The sequence below is a fragment of the Bacillus rossius genome, chromosome 1, assembly GCF_032445375.1.
Source record: "Bacillus rossius redtenbacheri isolate Brsri chromosome 1, Brsri_v3, whole genome shotgun sequence".
Classification (NCBI taxonomy): domain Eukaryota; kingdom Metazoa; phylum Arthropoda; class Insecta; order Phasmatodea; family Bacillidae; genus Bacillus; species Bacillus rossius.
Genome location: NC_086330.1, coordinates 334,837,056 through 334,852,733, shown reverse-complemented (window position 1 = coordinate 334,852,733; position 15,678 = coordinate 334,837,056). Strand labels below are relative to the sequence as shown.

General features: G+C 34.6%; 1 protein-coding gene across 1 annotated transcript in view; it reads right to left on the bottom strand.

The window, feature by feature from the left end:
• Positions 1-15,678, bottom strand: part of LOC134528079 (sodium/potassium-transporting ATPase subunit alpha-like) — a 157,830-nt gene that overhangs the window by 51,638 nt on the left and 90,514 nt on the right. Inside the window, exon 2 of the mRNA XM_063361327.1 lies at positions 199-315. Within this exon, the coding sequence (XP_063217397.1) occupies positions 199-315 (117 nt within the window). The remainder of the gene's footprint in view (positions 1-198; positions 316-15,678) is intronic.

The following is a 15,678-nucleotide window of genomic DNA, read 5'->3' as shown; positions in this document are numbered from 1 at the left end:
CTCTGCCTCTCTCACTCTCTGTCTCCCTCACTTCTCTCTCCCTACCACTCTCTCTTGCTCCTTTTTTTCCAGTTTTACCTCTCTCTCTCCTTCTCTTTCTCTGTGACGATCTGCTGCCGCCCATTCATTTCGTTGTAAGAGCATGCTAAATTAGTGAATTTACATCAGTTCAAATAATAAACTGTCGAAGTTACTCACCTTTTCTAGGTTAGTGCTGAATCGCTGGCACAATTCATCTAAAGTTATCCTATGAGTGTCAATGTCGAGCTCTCGTTTCAGATCTTCTACGTCTTCTTTTTTCTGTTTTCTGCGAGTCTAAAACACATGAAAGAAAAACAAAGTATAAATCATATGCACTCTTATGTAATGTGGGAAGACATATTTGAGAAGAAATATGTGAGAAGACATATGTGAGAAGACATATGTGAGAAGACATATGTGAGAAGACATGTGAGCAGACATATGTGGAAAGACATTTGGGCGGCAACGCACCTTCGTATGTACCTGTTTAAATGACAGTGTGAATGTGAGTGTGCTGATAAACAAAATGTGCATGTAACATTCATCATGATTATATTATTTATAAATACAATATCAAATTACAAATATTTAATTGAATAAACTTTAAATACTTGTATCAGAGGCGGATGTAGAAGCGGTGTATATGGGGGATACCTCCCCCTCCTTCCCGAAGTTGGGAAAAAGTTTTTGAAAATATCAGTGCAGGCGGTATGTTATTTTGGGTGATGCAAGGTGAGATGTTGCAACACCTACAATTTAAACTGTGTGAAAAGCCGCATTACATACTTCTACTTTTTTGTATGCCTATATTTCAATGTTAAAGTAAACAGTAAGCCAATAGTAATATAATTTTTTTTAATACACGTGTTAAAATTTCTTTTTAGTTTTTGGTTTCCGTGGTGTTGTAGTAGGTGCACTCCGGGCTTTGACAGGCGCAGACACTAACAATCGGGTATCGTCAGCCTACTGAATGTGCTAGAAGCATTCTGCCCATCCCTAATATATAAGTATAAAATATGAGGAGTCCTAATGCGGCTCATGTAGAGCCTTGTGGCACTCCCAGCATCCCGCGCGCTTTTTACTAGACGTTATTTCACGTGCACGGACTTACTGTTGCCGGTTACTTAAAACAGTTTCTGAACCACAGCCAGCTGGTCCAAACCAAGATTTTTTCACTTAGTTTGGATAGGAATTATTCGTAATTCAGAGTTTCAAACGCTTCCATAAAGTCTAGGAACGATTAAAATTGTGACGTTTGAGTCGTCCGGTGTTCGATATATGTACAACGTCGGTTATATCCAGAAGCGTCATATTTGTACTATCTCCGGAACGAAATCTTTATTGTCTTTCGTTCGTTATGCAATGTTTCCTTTATCAATATACTCGCTTAGTTGGCAGTGGACTAGTGTTTCAAGGTCTCGCGGGTGTGCTGTTTTATCTACAAGGTAAAAAAAATCAAAATTTTCCACTAATTTAGGAAGTCAGAATTTTTTATAGAACAATTAATAATTTGAGTTAAAATTGGAACACAGTGTGGCGTACTCAGTTTTATCATTTGAATGCTAATCCTATCCAGAACTACTGCCTTGGCTTTAAAGGAGCGTTTACACGGGTAAACAGGATGGCAATTACGGCAAATAACAGAATCGATTACACAGGTAAAGTAAACGAGATAGCAACTGTAGAGTAAACGAGATAGCAACTAGGGCAACTCTACCCGTGTAATCGATCCTGTTACTTGCCTTAGTTGTTATACCGTTTACTCTACCCGTGTAACTGTTCCTTAGTCCTTAGTAGTATTTATTTATTTAATTATTTATTTGCGTCTTTAATGGATACGAAGTTAAGGCGATACGCCTTTTCTTACACTTAACCACATTTTCTGCTATTACATTGAAGTGGTCGGTGCGCTGTGATTGAACTTCGCGCCGCGCGGCGGGCCTTGGCACTCCTCCCCTTCCTCCTTTCCCCTCCCCCCTCCCTGCATCTAGTGCTGTGCTTGACTTCCCCTCTTGAGGTGTCCGCGCATGCGCGTGGCGCCCTCTGTTTTAATTAAAACTGTGTGTATTGCCGTGAAGGTTCTTCTTGTTCGTTAGCACTCAGGTAGATTGGTCGTGATAACCAGTCGGTGCTGGTTACGCGCTGAATTAAGCATGTAGGTCAGATAGTTGATTTAGAGAGAGTGTGACCGCGGGGAGAATGCACGTAAGTGTTTGTAAGGTGGTGACCCTTACAGTCATGTAACTAGTAACTGGCAATAGCCTAACTCTAAATTGTTTATTCGGCCGTCACCTTCTAAATTCTATTTGGCATTTATTTTACCCTATTCTTTTTTTGATTTATTGCTCTTTTTGCTACGTGTAGTTTGTTTGACATTTCTCCCCGTCATGTCTTCACTCTTCATTAAGACTTGTCTTTCGCTTCTACGTAATGTATTTAATGTGTTAATTTGTGGGTTTTCTTTTGATGTTATGCTTTAAAATAAGTTTAATACTGCCTAGTGTAGGTTAGGCCGCGGTCGCCTGCTTGTCCATTTACGGGTTTTGTATCTTCTAATGAGGTATTTGTCTGTGCTAACGACATTCATGGTCGCTGTATGTTAACGTTAAATTAACTATAAAGTATTATTTTTACCTTCCAATACTATCTGTTTAAAGTAAATACTAAAGTATTTGTAATATAATATTTACGTCCACGTATTTTGCCGTGACATCTGTACTAGTGCTTTTCTTGCTATCAGTATTAATCCGTTAATCAGTATTAATTTATATGTGATATATGAATGGTGTAATACAATTGTATGAGGATTTACATGAGGCTTTTGCCCAGGATTAAACGAAATGAGTTAATTTAAATACTAATTTAACCTTCGCATCTATCCTTGGCTATAATTAACTAATTAATTAGAATACCCTTTTGTACACTGTTAACTCAGCTCAAATTATTTTATTAGTTTTTAAGGATTGTGTTACACGCAGTTGAAGGTTCACGTGAAAGTACTTCACCTGTTGACACTTTCCTATGAAGCTCATGGAAGCCTTCAACATCGTACATTGGAATTTTAAGAAAATTATAAGCTTAACATGCATATAACAGAAGATGAAAAAGGTAATAAGATAGAAAGCATAATCAAGCTTTAACTAAATATTCAAAAATAAGAGGTAGGTAACCTTTACAAAATATCACCAAAAAGCTAATTTACAGGTTAACTAAAAATTAAGCATAGACATACACGTGATTGAAAGTAGTTAACTCTTAAACACCCGGCTTTGCCGAACAAAATATAATATTGAGTATTACTAAATAAAAACCAGTCACTCACCATTCACACATGGTCAGTAAAGCCAATCATTTAATTTTGACCAAAAGTAAGAGCTATAATCTCTTTTATATCATTATGAGTCCATTAAAAATTCAGTTAAGGTGATTCTAGTGGGTAAATTAATTATTTGACGGAACCAGTAAGTACTTAAAATGTAATTCAAGTAGTTTACTTCAGGGCTTTCAGTTTTAAGCACCCCTACCAAGATGGCATTGTCATATTTTTCTAGCATGTATCCTAAATCTTTTTCAAGATATTGCATGCCCTTATATGGTATGTTGGGTGGTTTGTACAGAACCCTGGCAGCACTGATTTTGTGTTTGCACCGAACACCCATAACTGTTGAATGTGGTGCGATTCGGTGTTTGATACCTATATCGGCGTCACGTGCAAGTTTTTGTTTACATTCAACGCTACTCCATCTCGTATTTTACCGGAATTCTACCATTCCTTACTGGACTCTATCCCTCCACGTTTATTGCTACCGATAGTATTGAAGGACGCAAAACGCTTTCTGTAATAGTACATAAAGACATGATGTTAGTGCTATCACAAATCATATAACTCATATCGTTTATGCAGCGCATAAAGCAGGGATTACGAGAGCCCCATCGCGTCCTTCCGCAATACGCCAATCCATCAAGCGGTTTACAACATGACTTCGTCCGGGTCAGAATACTTTTCCAAATCAGTGCTGCAAACAATTATTTTTCTCTCTCTCTCAAGAGATTTGCATATCCTCGGAAAAATTCCTAGTCGTGAATGTTATTACGCAAACCATCTGAACGAACAAATACAAACTCCACAGGCCTGTATTGTTGAGTCGTGCAACCAAACAATAAGATATAACCCATACGTCCGTCAAAACGTAAGAGCTTGCCAAGCTTTGACGGCGGTGGACTGATCGGCCAGAACAGATGGACTAAAGAACTGATGGCTTCCCATCAAACCGGACAGTGGGCTCGAAAGCCCAAACTGCCGTGTGTGGAACAGCGTCTCGCAAGTCCAAACCGTCAGTCAAAACAATCAGTCCATCAGCTGAGTGTCGTTGTTTATACTCTTTGGTTGCTTAGCAATTTTTTTTCTAACTAAAAGTGCAACTGTAATATCCAAAGTTTTCTTCTACATTCTACGATGAAACACGATAAATCCAACAGCAACAGCACCCAACAACCGGTGCGAAGTTAGCACCCCCACTTTTGAAAAACAAAGTTTTTTTTTACGTCAATCGTTAAATCATCGTTAGATCAGTTTTGATCAACAAAAAGTTTCGTTTGATCAAGTCTGGTATTTTTCCAATTACTCATGTTTAAAAAAGTGCGTAGTTAGCACCCCCACTTTACAAAAACGGCGAAAGAATAAAAAAAATTGGAACTTTCTTTATGTCAATCGTTAGATCATCGTTAGATCAGTTTAGATCAACAAAAAGTTTCGTTTGATCAAGTCTGGTTTTTCCCCAATTATTAATGTTTTAAAAAGTGCGTAGTTAGCACCCCCACTTTACAAAATCGGCGTAGTAATAAAAAAATTGGAACTTTCTTTACGTATATCGTTGGATCATCGTTAGATCAGTTTTGATCAACAAAAAGTTTCGTTTGATCAAGTCTGTTTTTTCCCCAATTAGTAATGTTTTAAAAAGTGCGTAGTTAGCACCCCCCCCCCCCCTTTTACAAAATCGGCGAAATAATAGAAAATTGGAACTTTCTTTATGTCAAACGTTAGATCATCGTTAGATCAGTTTTGATCAACCAAAAGTTTTGGTTGATCAAATGTATTTTTCCAAATAATCGTGTTTAAAAAAGTGCGTAGTTAGCACCCCCACTTTTGAAAAACAAAGTTTTCTTAATGTCAATCATTACATCATCGTTAGATCAGTTTTGATCAACCAAAAGTTTCGTTTGATCAAACGTATTTTGCCAAATAATCGTGTTTAAAAAAATGTGTATTAGCACCTCCATTTTACAAAATCGGCGAATAAATAAAAAATTGGTATCTTTCTTTATGTCAATCGTTAGATCATCGTTAGATCAGTTTTGATCAACCAAAATTTTTGTTTGATCAAACGTATTTTTCCCAATAATCGTGTTTAAAAAGGTGCGTAGTTAGCCCCCCCACTTTTGAAAAACAAAGTTTTCTTAATGTCAATCGTTACATCATCGTTAGATCAGTTTTGATCAACCAAAAGTTTCGTTTGATCAAACGTATTTTGCCAAATAATTGTGTTTAAAAAATGTGTATTAGCACCTCTATTTTACAAAATCGGCGAATAAATAAAAAATTGGGATCTTTCTTTATGTCAATCGTTTACATCATCGTTAGATCAGTTTTGATCAAACGTATAATTTTGTGTGCAGCAAAAACCATTTGTTAAAACGCGTAAGGCATGACATAACTGCAAGTCACGCGGGCCATCGTCTCGCAGGGCGCTCGGAACAGCAGCATAGGCCATCCCACGCAAAACAAAATCGAAAACTATTTTTTCACCCTAAAAAAATGGGTTTTACAGACGGCGACCCGGGGTGACTATTCCTCGTGTGTATGAAATTCGTTTGAATGAGAAATGAAATTGAACAGTTTGCACCGATGCCTTAGAGAGCTTTTTATAAACGATTTTTCGGATATTTTTTGCAGTTTTTATTTTCAACAGAGAGGGAGAAATCGTGACGTTAGCACGAAGTTACTTTTGATATTGTTCCAAGCTTCTGCCGAAATAACACGCCGGGGAGGTTGGACTTCAGGACACGTTAACACTGACGTTCTGAGGTTATAAAAATTTAAACAGTGCTAAAAAGCTGATTGTTAGTCCCTGGCATTAATAACAGCAAAATCAAAGTGTAAAATAACAAACCATATGTACTTAGGCTGTGTTATTATTTTTATTTTTGTAGACACAATCACGTGACCCAATTTTTCACAAAATTCTGAAGGACTATTTTGTAAATTAGAATGGTATTCAACGAAACAATGGGGTGTAGTAATGAATCAAATATCAGTTAAAAGTAATGGTTTGTTATATAATATTTTTTGTAATTCAATATAAGCAGAATGCATGGTGGGAGGGATATATGGGTGAAATCGTAAAAAGAAAATCTCATTCCCACCAACACAAGGAAAGAATTTGAAAACAAAAAGCGGGAAAAGTGCTTATCCCCCCCCCCCCCCCCAATATTGTATTAAATTCTGCCTACACTTATGAATGAGAGCAATTTGTCATAAACAGACATATTTTAAGTTTACTCAGTTAAGTCTGGAGCATGTTAGTTGTCAATGCTTATTAAAGTAACACGTAATTTAAAATGAAATAAATTTGATAGGTAAAATATCACACATAATATTTACTTCGTGGATGACGAATTTAAACAAATTGGAGCCTAAAAACTCACAAAACACCAAATCACTAATTGACCAGTAGAATACGCCCTATTCTAAACATATGTACAAGGGCAGTACAAATAAACAAAATGATAAGTATCTTGACTATTAGGTGGTGTCTCACATCACTTCTGAACAGATTGGTGACTGCAACTGTACTTTAAAAACACATATAAATGTAAGAAATTGAATTGGTTGTGTCAACCGAAACGGGCTCAGTCTTCAATTAACAATGTTTTTTTTTTTTTAGAACAAGACCCTGTTAAGTTATACTATTATACAGGAAAATTTGCGCAAGCAATAAATACTAAAGTAATTTTTATGCATAGTTAATTTTTTTTTCACTTATAACATTCGAAATAGAAATTTTTCGCAAGATACTCCCTCATAGTACCCATTCATAATATGAAACTACTGTTTTGTATATATAACGTATAACTTACTACAAATTTATTTTTTCCAACTTGCTTGTATTATTATTTTTTTGTTTAGTCAGTGTTTGAGTGAGTTGTTATATTTTTAAGATAATGAGAATATGACACCGCAAATAAAAGTATTATGAGAACGCTTGGAAAGCATGCAACAATTCATTGCGATGTCGGTAAATTTCCAAAATCATTATTGTAAAGAAGTTATATTCAAGCATAAATTTCTCCACGTAATTTATACTTAGATAATTGGATATGAAGCAGGACCATTTGTAAGATTATTAACTATTATGGCTAGTAATTTAATTTATTTTACGAATATTTTGTGAAAGGACATTATTTTTAATCGGTTCTGCGAGAGAAATGTTTTATAGTGTAACATATTAACACACACACACACCCGCATGCGTTCACACTTCCTAGTCCCTATTTCAAGGAACGTTATTTAGTGTGAAAATTCGGTCAACGTATGTCTTACAAATTCAAACAAAACATTTCATAATGCCAGTTTCACATAAGAAAATAAGGTCTATTACAACAAGACATGTAAATGCTTCGAAGTTGTTCTTCCTTCTGACAAATGATGACTGGGATTTTTCAGAGTGTTGTAAACGACAATGCGTTGGATGATTTAGACTAAATGCTGTCGTCCGATTGGTTGTGTAGTGTGTGACTCAAAAAATTACCAATAAGAAGACGATACGATTATTTATACTCTAACTCCGCCTACAAAATTTAGGTTTTTCTGAAAACAGACCCCTCTTCAGTTCCTAAAAGGGCCGCTGGCTGCTCAGCCTTTGATCCTTGGAATGTTTACGGTCCATGGTATTTTTCCCTCTTTGCTTTTGAGGCCAACTGCAGGCTTACAAAAGCATTTATTGCTTCCGCTGTTGCATTGTGTCCCGCGCTGGAACCATAAAAGAATGTTCTTTCGGCACGGAAAAGTGAAAGTCCCAACACAGTTTGAATATTTTGAAGTATTTTTGCATGTTCGAGGGAACAGGACACAAATATTTCGGAGAAATTCCATGCAAGAGTTCTTTATTCTCTGCATGAAGCGGCATTTATGTGGTAACAAAGAATAGCTCTCTCTAAGTGAATTGCTGGGCAAGGTTATACATTTCACACTTACACAAGGCGCTATCTTCAGTTGCAGTGACAAAAAAATAGAAAACAATTCTTATTATTATTTTATTAATTGACATAATTACCCATTTATTGGCCGTTGGAATAAGCTTCAACGAATCAGAAATATGAATGCCGACACGTAAATACATTATTTTTTATTTTCAAAAGTAGCTTTGCTCACTTTACATTGATAAAATTTACCATGTTTAAATAAGGAAAACATTTAGATTACTGATTGAAAACATAATGTATGATCATATCTGATACAGAAATGTATCGGCAGGAAACTAATTTGGCACGTTATTTAACCACACCATAATGATTAGCCATACCATGTTAATGATATAGGCCATATAGTTTTTATATGATGGTGACTACAATCCTTAAATTTAAATAGTTTAATACTCAAACATAAATAAACATGAAGTTAGTGCTTTAAATAGTAAGCTATTTTTCGCCAAGCTAATTATTATTATCAGTAATTAAAATCCATTATTTTTTCCCTATTTATGAAGATTGATTTTTATTTGGTATAAATTTGTGTGAGCGGGAATGTTTTCTTAAAACAATGCTATCTTTGTGATTTTGTGTCTGCGTGTAAATTGATCCTATGAAAATATACAAAAAAAAATCTACCAATAATATTTGTGAACCAAAAGTCACAAGTAACTTTTTTGAGGACATATTCAAATAGTACATTTTAATTAATATAGGCTAATTTTGTTCGTATCAAACATAAATTTATCTGAAGATGGTTCTTGAATTTTTTCATACATAAATATTTTAATTTATTATTACATACAATAAACCAATTATTACTAGTTAGAGTCTATGATAATGTTTGGAGGTATTGCTGGGTATGCACTAGTTGTCTGATAAACTGACGGTAGTAGACAACAGTGTTTTAACCAATGAAATGAGTTTTCACTAGGAACATATAAAAAAGTGATTTCATATTAAAATTTCAAGGTAATATTTCTCATATTCTGGCAAATACATTAAATATTTAATATTGAACTTCTATTTGTAAAAAGTAAGAAGATGATATATATTTGTTGAATGTAAACAATTTATAGTGCAACTAACTTTTATAAATCATTTTATTGCGTTTTATGTGTCCAAGTAAAGTTTTTTGTAATACACATTATGAAGGAAGAAAAATAAAATCAAACGAAGGAAGCTAACCGAAATTATTATTACATAAAAACCTTTAATTAACAATTTAAACAATAAATAAATCAAATAAAAAAAATTAGTTACATGAAAGACCACAATTATTTTCGTTCTGCAGTGCGTATATTTATTGATTTATTATGTTAAGGCTATAGAATGTATTATTTTTATTTTTATTAAATCTGACATAAAGATAATAAAACGAACAATGTTAAGAATATTAATGTTATAAAATTACTTCACAATTTTTTTAAGTAAAGTGGTTCTTTACGTTATTCCAAAAATATAAATTTTAAAAGAAAATAATTTGAGCATACGAAATTTTTTGTTGGTCACATATAATCAATCGATTATATAACGAATGGCAAATAAAATGTCAGTTTGGAATTTTTCGCTGATTATCAAAAGTAAGTGTGCTAAAAAGGCAATATTAAACAAGCTTGTTTAGCGAAATATGCAGTTTCACAAACGAAATTATTGGTTGAAAAAATTTGGTTTAACAATGAAATAATGTTTAAAAGAATGAAAAAAAGTATTTTAAATGATTCTCAATATAAGGGTGGTAACTACAAACCTTTTTAAAACACGAATACTTGGAACAGGAAAGACACTTGAATTTATACACTTTTTTTATTAACAAAAATTGACTAATTATTTACGTAAATAAAATACCATATTTCCATTACCTTCAACAACTTTCAAAATTTGGCCTGAAAAATTCACACATTTTTAAACATAATAATTAAAAAAGCGTGTAAATTAATCTAATGGAACGGGCCTGCAAAATACACACATTTTTAACACGATTATTTGGCAAAATACGTTTGATCAAACAAAACTTTTGGTTGATCAAATCTGATCTAACGATGATGTAACGATTGACATTAAGAAAGTTACAATTTTTTTATTCTTTCGCCGATTTTGTAAAGTGGAGGTGCTAATTCACATTTTTTAAACACGATTATTTGGCAAAATATGTTTGATCAAACGAAACTTTTGGTTGATCAAAACTGATCTAACGATGATGTAACGATTGACATTAAGAAAACTTTGTTTTTCAAAAGTGGGGGTGCTAACTTCGCACCGGTCACCCAACAGTGTATGGGATAGGCTTCAGTCATTATATATATTCAATGCTTCAGTTCGGTCCGAACTGAGCACCAGGATTTAGAAAGCTGCACCCCCGTCCTCCCCGGCGCTTTGTTCTCGGAAGGAACACGCCTACATTGTCCTTGGCTACCCCGGTGACCCACGTCAGCAAAAAAGAAAACTTCCAAGGGCTGTCCAAAATTGTGGCAGCGCTCTGGGATTTTACCCTCCAGGAATTACTCACAATAAATTTTTCTTGTGACAGCCTATAGTATCCACCAACGTGTACGAAATCAAGACAGTAGCATGTGTTCCTTGGCTGCTGTCACAGTTCGGTAACATGATTTCAAGGTATTCGTCATTGGCTTTTAATCCTTCAGCATAGATGCCGACTTACAGGTACAACTATCAGAAATCACATTTACATACAATTCAACACTCTTCAAACAATCATTACGAAGAGTTAACGCCATATACTAGACTCGATAAAATAATTAACGTCACTTCTATACAGTAGCGCGATAATCCATCCAAGTAATTTAAAAAACTACACCGGCTCAAAAACCTTTCAATAATAATTAAAAAGCTTAAATAAATTTTAGGATTCAAAATTATGTTAATTAATTTACAAAGAATTTACCCGTCTTATTGCAAGAGCTACATTACTGATATTTATGGTACGTAACGCCGATTTTGAGACGTTTTTTTATTTTTCTCTGTTTTCTTAATATATCCATAGAACTCTACCACTCCGTAGTTCCGTAAATGGTAGCCTCGATCAGTAATGATTACTGAAAATTCATAATACTTGGCAGTACTGCTTCTGGCTGTGTAAAGTAACCTGTGCTGCAATAGTAAGGATTATTCAGTGTACAAATACCTGCAGTCTAGACCAGGAATTTCCAAACCTTCTAGCCTAAGGGCCGCACTGACTCCCCCACTAAGAACGAATCAGAACTGAAGTATGCAGTTGTGTACTTGCGACCTTGCGTACTTAAATTTGCACATGTACATGAAAACAACTGTATCATTACAAAATAGTCTTTGCAGTAATACTGGGTTTGGATTCTTGCCCGGGCATTTATGTTTTGTGTTGTCCCAAAACTCTCAATAGTTTAAGTTATTTGTAAACCAGTATTAAATGCGCACCCACATTACTTATCATAATAAAAAAAATTAAATAGTCAAATTATTGCGTATTCGATTATCTTTTCCGTGGGTTAAAAGAAATATACTTGAAACATCGGTTAAAATATAACAATATACGCTACGTTTCGTAAAAAATCTTGTATTAGCTCGATAAACGTATTTAATTCTATGCAAAAATAACCATAGCCATAATGTTGTAAAAAGTTAAAATAAATTTCTTGTAGTATTACGAACATTTTCTTGGCAAATTGTTTCCATAGGAATATTTTGTAAAAATATAGAAATATGTTTTTCTGTGTGTTAATCAGCCAAACAGGTTAACTACATTAAATTTTTTCACGCTTAATTTTTACTGTAAAAAATGTATGAATGTAGTCATTTTTAACACTTCATTGCTGCCATGCAAATTTACGGTGAAGTTACGATCAGTACGTATGTGCATGTTTTTGTTGAACCTCCATAAACATGTTTTAATATTGAATTTGTCATTCAATTCATTAATACCATTAAAATATTAAGTGGAAGTTATTTTACGAGTTTAAATGTTATATCAAATATAACATACAAAGAGTTTTTTTTTTTTTTTTTTAGTTGGCGACTTGTCTTCACCTGGAAGTACGCGAGTATACAGATTCGTTTATTTGCAAACTTCCCCTCCAGTTCGGACAACTTGTGATGTCACTTCCGGGTAAAGTACGTATATGTACTTCAGGCGAATTCGGACACAGCCTATAAACCCTGTAATTCTGTCAAACTTTCGCTTCCAACACCTTCAAATATGTGTGTCAAAGTTGGAGGATTATGATATCACTGAAAACGTCACTATGTAGTCATGTTTTTTGACAAGTTGGATGACTTGATTTCCATCAGATATTTTTCTTATAGGACGGGTTTTAAAATATGTTCTATGTTGGATGCAATCCGCCAAAAAAAATTATGCCCACCGAAAACGGAAATTTACATCCGTTCCCGTTACAACAAATCTTGAAAATGACGAACAACACATGAGCAATTAAGGATGTTATAAAATTTAAATAACTAAAATAATTTTAATATAATAAACGTATGAGAAATATTATTATATGTAAAAAGGAAATTGTGTTTCCATAACATAAAAAAGTCACTGACATTTAAATTTCATTATGTAACCAAATACTGTTGAGTTAAATTATGGATGTTTAAAAAAAATTCAAAAATGCACAGATGAACAGTTTGGGATAGCTCAGACCAAAAATAAAATTTGATAGTGTGACATACTTTAAAACATATTTAAGGTTATCAACTCTAATTTATTTTATGGAAAAAAATTAGAGCTGCCCATTTTCCGTCCAATTACCCTTCTAATTATATTGTCAAATATAGTTGGAGACACGTTCATCAGTCTGTTTGTGCCTGATGACGGGAACCGATGCATGTTACCGAAACGTCGCAACTGTATTGTCAAAAGGCTACTGTGTTCGTTGGTATTGTCGCGTTATGTTATTCATAATATCTGTTTATCTTCATCGTTGTGTTCGTACATTTCCTGCGTTATAATCTGTCATCTTGTCATCTGCCTGCGTTTACTGTTATTGTAGAAACTATCTTGTCGTTACGTGTTCGTATGCGCTGTTGTAACTTTAACTATTGGAGGTACTGGGACAACGCAATACATAAATGAACTGGTAAGAATCCGAAACCAGTATTACTGTAAACACCATTTTGAAATGATAGAGTTGTTTCCATGTGAATGTACAAATTTACAAATATCTGGAATTTTTCATGAATATTTATTTTCCATTTACAAAACAATATACGGTGCACAGGTTTACAAAAGAACGCTAGATTTGATGTATGCATTGCATCGGTGAATATCCAGATGATGTTACACATAAATGTAAATCTAAGAATATAGACGTGCATGTGTTGTCCGATATTTATCTTAAGAACATTTGTACTAAATAACAGAAATAGTAACAGTAAACTTGATGAGTAGTTAAGTTTTTTTTAAAAAAAAAAAAAAGTATTCCTCTTAATAACCACATACTAACATGAACTATTCACTAAACAAAATAATATTATGTTCTATAGGACCAATGAAAAATAGTTATGTAAATGGATGATAAATACGTATTAAATTAAATGTGATCCACTAAATGCAAATCAAAAGAAATTATAAAGTTTAATGGATTTTGAAAATTAAAAGAGATTTGTTTCACGTCAGGTTGACTAACGGCTACGCGTGCGCCTGCTAAATTGTTTGTTTTGCAAGAAGTCTAATTATTTTTTCTATCTACGAAAGTGTTAATGACGATGGAACACGAACTTCGGGTGTCTACACAGAAAGGAACTCATTTCGCTATTCAATTCCCTTGCTCATCAGAGGAGGTAGGGATAGAATTTACTGAAGGGGGCAGGAAGGGGGCAAGAAGGGGGCAGGAAGGGGCAGGGGCAGCTGCCCCAGGGCCGGGCAATCGCCCAGGGCATCGCTACTGACGGGGCCCTGTGCCGGTGGTTTTTCCATTTGTTTTTATTTTACCTGTTTTTTTCTAGTTTCCTGCTACAATATGGACATCATCGGGAAAAGGAAAATTATAATTTTATTAGCACGTAAACTAAAGTGCCGGTCATTACCTAATCAAATTCATGATTTCGTATCAGAAAAAAAAACCTTGCAAAGAATTTATTTCCACGAATAATTACGAAATGTCACCGGTATTTGTTTGTATGCACGTATAAAACTGACCCGAGAATAATTCATCAGCATAGAATACAGAAATTTCTTTAGGTAAATTAGCAAATACCATAGTCCAAATGTAAGTTCCAGCTTGGCTTTGAAAATTTTGTTTGAAGAAGTTATTTTTTTCGAATTTCCCGTAGGTGGGTCCCCACAAAAGTAAATAGCCCTGTCCCCGCCAAGTCTAGGACAGCCAACTGTTGCGAAGGAGGAGAAGTATAAGGAGGGGGAATTGGGGGGGGGGGGGGGCGCAGTCTGCGAAGCCGACGACTGCGGTGACCCTGGGGCTGGAAGGCTGACGTCAGAGGAGATAAGTGCCAAGAGGGAGAAGAGAGGGCAGACCTCGGGAGGATGGGAGATAACACGATAAACTGTTTGGAGCGCTGCCACCGACGCCAAGTGGTTTAATGCCCGCCAATTCTCCAGCGGACACAGGGGCGGGAAGAAGTAGGTAGTCTCGGCCTGCCCTGCGACGCTTCGGTCGCGTGGTCGTGGCCACACACACTGTACCGTCATACCGCAAAACAATGCTAGCTTTTATTTTGCAACATGAACCCATACATTATATTGTTTCTATCACAACCTACCTAATACTTTTGCAATATATACCTATTATATTTTTGCAATATATACCTAATAAATTTGTGCAATATAAAACCTACCTAATTTTTATTTTCAATATAAAACCTTTTTTTTTTAATATAAACCCTGCCTAATTTTTTTTGTAATATAAATCCTATCTAATTTTTTTGCAATATTATTCCGCGTTAATATTTTTGCAATATAAATTCGACTTAATATTTTTGCAATATAAGCCCTACCTAACATTTTATGCAATATAAACCTTATAATTTTTGATATACCCAACACCCTACCTAATATTTTTGCAACATAAACTCTTCCTGATAATTTTTTTTTTTGTGATATACACCTTCATGATCAAAGAGAAGGCTACTCTATAATTATTCATATTTAGTGGCATACAATCGTTATTTTCAACCGGTTACTGAGTTTCTTTAGAGGGGGCTGTAGCCCCTTCCTGCCCCACTCTGACTATGCCAAAGACCCTGCCTAATATTATTTTGCAGTATACATCCTACCAAATATTTCACATAATATGTTTGTGGAAACAAAGTGGCTTATATTGTCGTTACAAAATATCTGTTTTGCGCTGACTCCAAAATAAATTGTGTTGTCACCACACAATACGTGGAGAAGATGTACATTTACAAATTACTTTGTGACAGCCTTTTTTTTTTAAGTGAAACTTCTTTGCTTAG